Source organism: Hippopotamus amphibius, chromosome 1 (assembly GCF_030028045.1).
Source record: "Hippopotamus amphibius kiboko isolate mHipAmp2 chromosome 1, mHipAmp2.hap2, whole genome shotgun sequence".
In the NCBI taxonomy this organism is placed as follows: Eukaryota; Metazoa; Chordata; class Mammalia; order Artiodactyla; family Hippopotamidae; genus Hippopotamus; species Hippopotamus amphibius.
The window spans coordinates 105,070,898-105,082,391 of record NC_080186.1 but is presented as its reverse complement, the minus strand read 5'-3'; the positions used below and the strand labels follow the sequence as shown (position 1 = coordinate 105,082,391).

The window sequence follows — 11,494 nt, the reverse complement described above, 5'->3', positions numbered from 1 at the left end:
GCAGGCTCCTGCCTCACCCATCACTCATGCTAAACACATCATCAAACCCTTTGCCTTTTTCTGAAAGCTCCTGGGTTTTGCTCTTTCCACGGGTATTTTTCTCTTCCTAGGTTCTCCCACCGTTGCACACACCCACACCAAACAGCACGCTGATCCCTGGCAGCCCAAGACACACAGCAGAAAGAACCACCTGGCCAAAGGACCTCAGAAACTTTGCCTTGCCTGAAGTCAGGTGCTGCCGGGGTGGGGGTGGGGACGGGAGTCCGCTCTGAGTCTCTCAGGCTCTGGTGCTCCTCTTGCTGGCTCCAGTGGTCCTTCCCTCTGCTGAAGGCGACTCCAAGTGAAAACTGACAATGGTGTGCCGGCGAGGTGGGTACGGTGGCGTATAAAACCCACGGGAAAATCAGGTGTGTCCTGAGGCCTATAGAAACAGAAGAAATCGCCCCAGATGCAGCGAGCCTTTAACAAGTTCTCTGTGGTTCCTCTTATTCTTTACTCCTGCCCTTGTCCGTCCCTCGTGCAAATAGCCTGGCTTTTCATTTGATTCTCGCGCACCTTCCCTGGAATCGTCCACGTGCGCCCAACGGCACCGCGCAGAACACCAACTACGTGCGTTGGACAGGCGTGTCCCTGCTGGGGCAATCGGCTGGACTGAGGCTGACCCAGCTTGGGGCCGGGCTGCGCTCCCGCACCCGCCTTGGGGAGCTCCGCACTCGCTGGTCCTGCGCCTCTAGCGGTGGCCCCTGCACGTCTGACGCGCAAGGCCCCCGGGGCAGGGACGGACTCACCAGGCCACAGGCTATGCCATGAGGGCTGCGAGGACCCTTGTCTCCCGAGGCAGTTCGCTCCCCGTGCTGGTCCTGGCTGTGCTCCTGGTGGACTCTCTCGGCGAGGAGTTAGTGTTCCACCCTGAGTGGGGCTTTGACTCCTATGAAATCACCATCCCCAAGAAGCTGAGCTTCCGGGGAGGGGAGCAGGGCGTGGCCAAGTACGTGTCCTACCTCCTGCACGTAAAAGGCAAGAACCATATCCTCCACCTGTGGCCCAAGAGGCTTCTCTTGCCCCGGAATCTGCAGGTTTTCTCCTTCACAGAGCAGGGCAGGCTCTCGGAGGATCACCCGTACATACCCAGCAACTGCAACTATATGGGCTTGGTTGAAGGCAATCAGGATTCTGAAGCTACTTTAAGTACATGCTTGGGGGGTCTCCGAGGCATACTGCAAATCGAAGCCAATCATTACCAAATCGAGCCCCTGAAGGCTTCTTCCAAGTTTGAACACGTCATATATCTCCTGAAGAAAGAGGAGGCATTTCCCAGTCGGATCTGTGGCTTAACTGATGATGCAACAGGACAGCAGATGGCCGAGCATGAGAACAGGGCCAGGATGCCGGACTTCAGTGAGTCTTATATACATCAGACATACTTGGAGTTAGCCCTGGTCTTTGACAACAGTAGGTATTTATATTTGAACTCCAATCTTACTCTAGTCATAAATGATGCCATTCTTCTGGCTGCAATTGCAGACTCTTACTTTCAAGATGTCCGTATGAGAATACATCTATTAGCTCTGGAAGTATGGACAGACAGAGACAAAATAGCACTTAATGCCCCAGTGATATCGCAAGTTTTAAGCCAGTTTGTGCAATACAGAACAAGTGACCTAAGTCGTCGAATTCCAGCAGATTGGGCACATCTATACATTAAAAAACATTTTAGAGATGCACTTGCACAGCACTGGGGAACTGCATGTAGTACGTTGCCTTCTGGATCTACAAGTTCTCTTCTTGATAAAAATATCCTTGGACCTGCCACTTGGGCTGCTCATTCTCTAGGCCATAGTGTGGGAATGAGCCACGATTACAAATACTGCCAGTGTAAGGGCAGGCAGAGCTGCATCATGGGCACTGGACGAACTGGGTTTAGTAACTGTAGTTATGCTGAATTTTATTCCCACGTAAGTTCAGGATTGAAATGTCTGACAAATACCCCAGGATTAGGTTATGTGGTTAAGAGATGTGGAAACAAAATTGTGGAAGACAATGAGGAATGTGACTGTGGTTCAAGAGAAGACTGTAAAGAAGACCAGTGTTGTCAACCAGATTGTAAATTCAAAGAAGGTGCCAATTGTAGCACCGGCCTTTGCTGTCATAACTGTCACTTTCGTCCATCTGGATATATGTGTCGGAGAGAAGAAAATGAATGTGACCTTGCAGAGTACTGTAGTGGAACCTCAGCATTCTGCCCCAATGATACTTATAAGCAGGATGGAACCGCTTGCAAGTACAAAGCCCGGTGTGTCAGAAAGGGCTGCCGTTCCAGAACTATGCAGTGCCAAAACATTTTTGGAGCTGATGCCATGGGAGCGCCTCTTCAGTGCTATGATGCAGTTAATGTAATAGGTGACCAATATGGGAACTGTGGTATTTTAGGACTTCGTCAGTATGAGCAGTGTGCCAGAGAAAGGGCTATATGTGGCAGGCTACAGTGTATAAATGTTGAAACCATCCCTGATATGCCGGATCATACTATTCTAATTGCCACTCACCTGCGTGAAGAAAACCTCATGTGCTGGGGCATTGGCTATCATCTAGCCATGGTACCTATGGGGTTACCTGACCTGGGTGTGATACACGATGGTACCTCCTGTGGTAAGGAGCGGATATGTTTTAATAGGAATTGTGTGAATAGCTCAGTCCTGAATTTTGACTGTTTTTCTCAGAAGTGTAACCGCCGAGGCGTTTGCAACAATAACAAAAACTGCCACTGCATGTATGGCTGGGCCCCTCCCTTTTGTGAGGAGATGGGATATGGAGGAAGCATTGACAGTGGGTCACCAGGACCACTGAAGGAGGAGGTGCCTGCCTCACTTCAGGTTGTGTCCCTTATGTCAATGCGTCTTATTTTCTTAATTATCTCAATGATTGTTGTGTTTTTCAGGAAACTCATAGAAAGGTTATAAATCCAAAGAGAAGGAAACATCACTAGTTAATGCTAGAGTAGAAAAATTCAAGGCAAAAAAGTAATCAGGCAAGTCACAGTCACTCTATTACACAGGGTCATAAATTGAACAAGTTCCTCGTTTATCCAAACACTTCTTCCTTCTTCAATTCCTTAACCTAATTTTCTTTGAGGTTTTGATCAGCAAATAAAAGACATTCTTGGTTTGGAAACAAATCAGTGCATTTCACTTTCTTAGTCTACTTGCTCCTTAGTTTGTGATCAAGTTTTGGATATCCTGAAAAGAATGCCCTAGTGGCTTTCTGAACACTAGTGCTGTGAGTTTCTGAGAATTACAGTGGATTTCAGGGTAGAGTCCTGTCTCTCAGTTCCCAGCAAACAAAGCCATTGTCTGCCTTTCCCTCTGCATCTCTCAGTGTCATCAGTGAAATCATCTGTGTCTGTGTCCCATGCTGAACAGAGAAAGTTCACAAGGGCTGCCCTTCAGTTAAGTATCTTCTCCTGTTACAGTCACTGTATGGTTCATGGTAGTTCCATAGACGTGTGGTCTCTGACCCAGGGATTGGGTTGACCTCAGTTAGGTTGAGGACCTACCATAACTCCTGCATTGCAGCACAGCCTACAAATGATGACAAGACCTGGCAGTGTCCTGGGGGCAAGGGTCTTAACAGAATTCTGTGCTTTGGGTTTCTGCTTGCAGGGGCAAGTGTTTTGTGAATGTGTGATGGGGGACATCTGTCCCTAGGTTTGCCACACTCCTAAGAAGAGCAGAGGAGAGTGAAGAACACCTTCCATTCCAAGTACACCCATGTCTGCCTCCAAGTATTCTCCCTCACCCCTTTGCCTGGTGTTTTGTCTGGGAGGAGAGGAGGAGTAACTGGCCCCTTCAGAGGAGTGAGTTACCACCTCTTGCTCAGCGAGGGTCTCTTCATCCCAGAGTGGTGTCAGCCCAAGTGTTTTGGTCTTGTTCTGGGCTGAGTCCTCCTGCTGTTCCGTCACCTTCCCCAGGGCTCCTCCTTCCCCAGGTAGCAGTGTAGGTCCACTGTACTCCACCCCAGTGTTGTCTTTTCTTAGCCACATAGTTCTTCTAACTAAAGAAGTAGTGGGAGGCTCATTATAAAGAATGGTTCCGTTGGACTTTCGGGAGACTCTTCTTACTCAGAGGAGAAACACCAAGATAACCCCATCTATGTAATGATCTTAATTTTAATAATTATCAAGTTTGGTCATCATCAGAATACATCCTAAAAAAAAAAAAAGGTCATGTGGTTATAGCTGCAATACTGATAATGGTGGCTACCACTTACTGTGAGTTCACTGTGTGGCAGGCAGTGTTCTAAGCACTTCATCGCTGTTAATGTGCAGAGTCCTGAAAATAACTCTGTGAGGTAGGTGTTATAGTTTTACGGTTTGCCAAAAAAGAAATTGAGGAAAACAAGCTTAAATATCTTGCTTAAGATTACATAACTGATATGTAATGACATTATTCAAGGAAGCGTTGTATGAATATTAGGAAATTGAATTTAGGGATGAGGATTTATTAAAAACTGTAAGGATATTTACACACTAGCAAATTAAAAAAAATTTTAATTGTGAGCATGTGTACATAATATATACAATATTAACCATTTTTCCTACCATATTGAGGAATAATTGACAAATATAATAACATATGTTGTACAGTGTGGTGATTTTATATACATAAACATTTTTGAATGAGTACCAAGATCAAAAAATTAGCACATCCATCGCCTCACATAGTTAAATTGTTTTAAGGGAGTCTGAAAGCTTAAAAGCAACTCTTGGCAAATTTAAGGTATAAAAATACTGTTATGAAGTACATTTACCATGCTGTACATTAGGTCTTCAGAACTTATATTTTATTAATAATTATAACTGAAAGTTTGTACCCTTTGTCTTACATCTACCTGTTTTCCCCTCTGCTCAGCCCCTAGCAACCACCATTCTGTTCTGTTTCTATGAATATGGTGTTGTTGTTGTTGTTGTTTTCACATTTCACAAATTAGTGATACCATATAGTATTTGTATATCTCTGTGTTGCTTTTCACTTAGCATAATGTCTTCTAGATTCATTCCTGTTTTTCCAAATGGAGGATTTCCTTTTTCATGGATGAATAATATTCCATTGTATATATGGACTTCAATTTACTTATTCATTCATCTGTTGAGGGACATTTAGTTTGTTTCCAAGTTTTGATTATTGTGAATAATGCTGCCGTGAACATGACAGTGAAGATATCTCTTCTAGATTCTGACTTCATTTCCTTGGGATTTGTTATAATCCCAGGAGTGGGATTGCTGGATCATATAGTAGTTCCATTCTCAGGCTTTATATTTTGAAGTGAATACTTTAGTAGTGTTAGCTACATTCACATATACATGCTTACCATTTGTATATCTTCTTTGGAGAAATGTCTATTCATGTCCTTGCCCATTTTTAAATAGAGATATTTTGGGGGAATGGGGTTTTGTTTCTGGGTTGTGAGAGTTCCTTATATATTTGGGGTATTAACCCCAATATATATGCCAACAAGGTTGGCAAATATTTTCTCCCAAATTGGAAGTTACCTTTTCATTTTGTAAATTGTTTCCTTTTCTGCAGAAGCTTTTTAGTTTGGTGTAGTCCTACATGTTTATTTTTGCTTTTTGTTGCCTGAGCTTTTGGTTTTATATCCGAAAACATCAGTGCCAAAACCAATGTCAAGTATCTTTTCCCCTATGCTTTCTTCTGGAAGTGTTAGGGTTTCAGGTCTTATGTTTAAGTCTTTAATCCTTTTGAGTTGATTTTTCTGTATGGTTTAAGATGAGGGTCCAAATTAATCCTATGTGTGTAGATATCCAGCTTCCCAATACCATTTTTTGAAGAGACTACTCTTTCTCAGTTGTGTTATTTTGACACACTTCTCAAAAATTAGTTGACATATACACTTGGGTTTATTTCTGGGCCCTCTAATGTGTTTCATTGGTCTATGTGTATGGTTTTACACTAGTACCATACTGTTTTGATTAGTATAGTTTTGTATAAATTTTAAATCAGGAAATGTGGTTGCTTCAACTCTGTTCTTTCTTAGGATTGTTTTGGCTATTTGGGATCTTTTGTGGTTCTGTACATATTTTAGGAATTTTTTTCTATTTCTGTGAAAAATGCCATTGGAACTTGGTAGTGTTTGTATTAAACATGTAGATATCTTAGGTTAGTATGGACATTTTAACAATATTAATTCTTTCATATCTTTTCATTTATTTGTGTTCTTCAGTTTATTTCATCAATGCCTTATGACTTTGTGTACAAATCCATCACTTCCTTAGTTAAATTTATTCTTAAGTATTTTATTCTTTTTGATGCTATTGTAAGTGGGATTTTTAAAAAATTTCTCTTTTCAACAGTTTGCTGTTGGAGTATAAATACACAACTTATTTTTAAAAGTATAAAATTTCCAAATAAATACAAAGGAGAAAATCTTTGTGATTTGGGGTTATGCAAAGAGTTATAAGACACTACACCAAAAGCACAAGCCATTAAAAAAAAAATTGGACTTCATTAAATTAAAAAGTTTCATGTTTCAAAAACCATTACAAAAAGGAAAATACAAAAACAAACCAGGAGGAAATTTTGCAAATCATATATCTGATAAAGGACTTGCATTTACAAGAAATAAATATTTTAACTCAGTGATAAGAAGCAACCCAATTTTAAAAATCAGCAGAAGGCTTGGATAGACATTTCACCAAAGAAGACACATAAATGGCTAAAAAGCACATGAAAAGGTAGGTATTCAATGTCATTAGTCATTAGGGAAGTGCAAATTAAAACCAAACTAAGATATCACTTTACACCAACTAGTGGGGCTATGTTAAAGAAGACAGACAATACCAGGTGTTCCTGAGAATGTGAAGAAAGCAGACCCTCATACATTTCTGGTGGGAATGTAAAATGGTATATCCACTTTGGAAACCACTTTAACAGTTTCTTAAAAGTCGAACATAACCTTACGAAGTGATCCAGTAATTCCATTCCTACAAATATCTTCAAGAGAAATGAAAATATAAGTCCACACAAGATTTGCTTGGGAATGTTCACAGGAGCATTATTCATAAGAGCCAAAAACTGTAAACAACTCAAATACCCATTAACTGATGAATGGATAAACAAAATATGATATTTCTGTACAATGGAATTCTACTCAACAATAAAAAGCAACAAGATCTGATACAAGCTAGAACATGAATGAACTTCAAAAACATTATATTAAGGGAAAGAAGCCAGTTGCAAGAAAATATAGCCTTATTCAATTTGTACAAAATATACAGAAAAGACAAATTTACAGAGGCAGAAAGCAGAGGTTGCTTGAGGTTTGGGGAAGAAGTGGAAACTGACTGCAAAGGAATCAGATGAGGAGGGAAATTGAGGAGGTAAAGAAAATATTCCAAAACTGGATTATGGTGTTTGTTGCATGACTATGAATCTACTGAAAATCATTGAATCATATATTGGATGGGTGAATGGGTGAATGTTATTGCATATAAATTTAATTTTTAAATGGGTGAATGTTATTGCATATAAATTAAATTTTTAAAAAGGACCTAGATACAGAAGCAACTTAAATGTCCATCAACAGATGAATGGATAAAGAAGATGTGGCACACACACACACACACACACACACACACACACATGAGGGTAAATCAAAAATTATCTGCACTCCAGTTATATTAAAACTTTTGTTGGCCTCACTGTCTTATCAGCACTTTCCATTGAAGGCTACTGTCTCCCCAGTCACTGCTGTGCAGTTGTGAATGTGTTACACAAGTTCATTTGTAACTTTGATGCAAGCAAAAATGGATGCCCCACTTGTGATTTGCACAAAAGAAGAGCAGCATGCAATGATTTGCTTTCTGTGGTCCGAGGGTGTACCTGGTGCCATTATTTGTTGAAGACTTTGTGCACAGTATGGAGAAAGTGTTTTGTCATGAAGAAGGTCACCTATAGTCATGATCTTGTTCCATTGGACTTTCACCTGTTTGATTCCCTGAAAGCAAACCTACGAGGACAAAGATTCACTCCTGATGAAGAAGTGAAGACAGTGGTGCATCCATAGCTCACAGCTCAGCCTAAAGCATTTTGTAATGAGGGAGTACCAAAGCTTGTTGACAGATGGACAAAATAGATTGAAAAACAAGGAGATTATGTCAAAAAATGATGTATTTGTCTTATCTAAAAGTTAAAATAAATTCTACAGCCAGAGTACAGATAATTTTTGACTCACTCGTGTGTGTGTGTGTGTGTGTGTGTGTGTGTGTACAATGGAATACTACTCAGCCATAAAATATGAAATTTTGCCATTTACAACAACATGGATGAACTTGGAAGGTACTATACTAAGTGAAATAAGTCAGACAGAGAAAGACAAGCACTGTATGACATTACTTATATGTGGAATCTAAAAAATAAAACAAACTAGTGAATATAACAAAAAAGAAATGGGCTCAGATGTAAAGAACAAACTACTGGTTACCAGTGAGGAGAGGGAAAGGGGGAGGGGCAAGCTAGGGGATGGGGATTAGGAGATACAAACTACTATGTATAAAATAAGTAAGCTACAAAGATATTATACAGCACAAGGAATATAGCAAGTATTTTGTAATAACTATAAGTGGAATTTAACCTTTAAAAATTGCAAATCACTATGTTGTACACCTGAAACTTATATAATATTGTACCTTAACTATACCTCAAATTAAAAAAAATGGAGGTGTTACTCCCAAATCAAAGGTGGGGAGAGGGGATCCTGAGACCCTGCAGTGAATACTGTGAGAAGTGGTCCACAACCTGGAGTCTGAGAGCCTGATATCTGATGTCATATCTTCAATAAAGGATACAGTGCCTGTGCCTTCAGCCTCTAGCTCTAGCAGTTCCCTCTGGAATCCACACTTTGTTCAGGTAGGCTAAGGTGATCTCAGCTCTCCAGGCAATGCCAGGAGATCAGTGGCACCTGGTAGGGAAGGGAGGGAGCCACCAAGCAGGGCAGAACTCTGTGAATACTCAGGATGATTTAGACTCTGAAGCCTCCCCACACATGCTCAGACTAAAGAGGAGCGAGGGCAAGAACAGAGAAATAGAAGACATAACATAAAAGCAGCTCTGAAAGACATGCTGTCTGAGATCTCATGCCTGGGTGAGTGCAAACCACCAATCTTTCAGCCAGCTGCAGATACATTCACAACCCTCTGCCAGGCATTGAAGATGTTGGCACCACAGCCAGGTGGCTGGACACCTCTGGGAATTCACACCCAGTCTGAGAGTAGACATTGGATGTCCCAACACCGGGCCCATGGCCCTCTCTGCCTGCTCGTAGTTGCCTCAAGTAACAACCTCAGCCTCTCCATCTGTCATCCACTTCCACCACCACCCTCACACAAATCCCCACAGGTCCAGACCCTTTGTGGCCATCAATGTGTTGTGCCCTCTGGATGCCTCCAGGGGTAGAACAGGGAGCTTGGGTTTGCTCACCATGTAACCCCTGTCTAAAGCATTACCTGGTACCTTGTAGGTGCCCAGTTAGGGCTAACTGAATGAATGCTTTCCAGGTAGGTCTGGAATGGGAGTGGGGGTGGTGAATCAGGAATTCCATTGTGGATTATAAGGTTTTGGTTTCAGACGGTCCCTGGAATGGGAAGGTGCTAAAGGTTTTTCCATGGTGGATGTTATTTAAGAACTTTATTCCAACAGCTGAGTCAGAAACAAGATCATGATGGTGAAAATACCTGGAATGGCCCTGAGCTCCTAGGATGTTTTGGGGTCCTCAGCCTGGAGGACATTGGTGGGTGCACATTGGGGTGGACAGGGCAAGCTGAGAGGAGAAGGAGATAGCTGGTGAAAACTGGTCAGCATCTTCTCCAACACTTGATATTGTTAGTATTTTTAGTTTCGGCCATTCAGATAGGTGTGTAGTGATAACTCATCCACATTTCAATTTGCATCTTCCTAATGACTAATGATGATAAGAATCTTTTCATGTATTTGCCATTCATACCTATTCTTTGGTAAAGTGCCTGTTCACATCTATTGCTCATTTTTAAGAAATGAGTTGTTTTCTTATTGTTTAGTTTTGAGAGTTCCTCATATATTTTAGATGCCTGTTCTTTATTAGATATATGCTTTAAGAAGACTCCCCCCATCCACCCCAAGTAAATGGCTTGTCTTTGCAGTCTCTTAGCAGTGCCTTTTGAGGGGCAAAATTTTAGATTTTAACCAGGTCTAGTTTACTAATTTGGTATTTTATGAGTTTCGTTTTTATACTTTAAGGTTTCATGTTTAGGTCTGTGATCTATTTTTTCGTTAATTTTTGTATATCATGTGAGGTTTAGATCCAAGATCATATTTCTTGCGTATAGACTTCCAATTGTCCCAAGAATATCTGCTGAAATTCTATTCTTCCTCCACTGTATTTCTTTTGGGGCTTTGTCAAAAATCAGGTGACCATATATGTGTCTATATTTGGACTCTCTGCTTGGTTCCATTAAGCTATTTGTCTTGCCTCATGCTAATACCATGCTGTTTTAATTGCTGTAGCTTTATAGTAATTCTTGAAATCAGGCGGTATTAGCCTTCTAAATGTGTTTTTTCCCCACAGTTGTTTTGGCTAGTCTAGATCCTTGCATTTCCACATGAATTTGAGAATAATCTTGTCAATTTTTACACCTCAAAAAATTCTTATTGGAATTTTTATTAGAATTGCAATGAATCTATAGATTAATTTGGAGACAACTGACATCATAACAAGGTTGAATCTTCCAACCACTGAAAAAGGTAAATATGTCTATTTATTTAGGTCTTCTTTAATTACTCTCAGCAATACTTTGTAGTCTTCAGTGTTCAGGCTTTCACATTTTTTTTGCTAAATATTTTGTACTTTTTTGAGCTATTATAAATATTATTTTTAAATTTCATTTTCTAATTGTTCATTGCTTGTACACAGATCACTGGATTTTTGCATATTTATCTTAGACCTTACAACCTTGCTAAACTAAATTATGAGTTTTAGTGGCTTTTTTGTAGATCACATTGGATTTTTCTATATACACAATCATGTCATTAGTAAATATTTCTTCATTTCCAATCTTGGTTTTTTTAATTTCATTTTCTCACCTGATTGCACTGGTTAGACCCTCCAGTACAAAGATGAATACAAGTGGTGAGAGTGGAAATTCCTGCTTTGTTTCTGTCTTAAGAGGAAACAATTTAGTCTTCCATCATTAAATATAATGTTAATTGTAAATGTTTCCTAGATGCTCTTTACCAGGTTGAATGTATCCCTTTATTCCTAGTTTTATGAGTTTTTTTTTAAAATCAGGAATTGCTTTTGGATTTTGTCAAAATCTTTTGCAACTTTTTTTTTTTTTTTTTTTAGCCACACTGCACAGCATGCAGGATCTTAGTTCCCCAACCAGGGATCAAACCCATGCCCCCTGCAGTGGAAGCACAGAGTCTTAACCACTGGGCCACCAGGGAAG

General features: G+C 40.5%; 1 protein-coding gene across 1 annotated transcript; it reads left to right on the top strand.

Annotated features, from left to right (window-relative positions):
* The first annotated feature begins 806 nt into the window (after positions 1-806).
* LOC130833861 (disintegrin and metalloproteinase domain-containing protein 30-like) lies at positions 807-2,960 on the top strand. Its single transcript, XM_057703986.1, has one exon. It carries the CDS (start codon positions 807-809, stop codon positions 2,958-2,960), a length of 2,154 nt encoding a protein of 717 aa, XP_057559969.1.
* The last annotated feature ends 8,534 nt before the right edge of the window (positions 2,961-11,494 follow it).

Excerpts from the sequence above, each read along its gene's own strand:
- LOC130833861 (XM_057703986.1), top strand. The coding sequence starts at position 807 with ATGAGGGCTGCGAGGACCCTTGTCTCCCGAGGCAGTTCGCTCCCCGTG.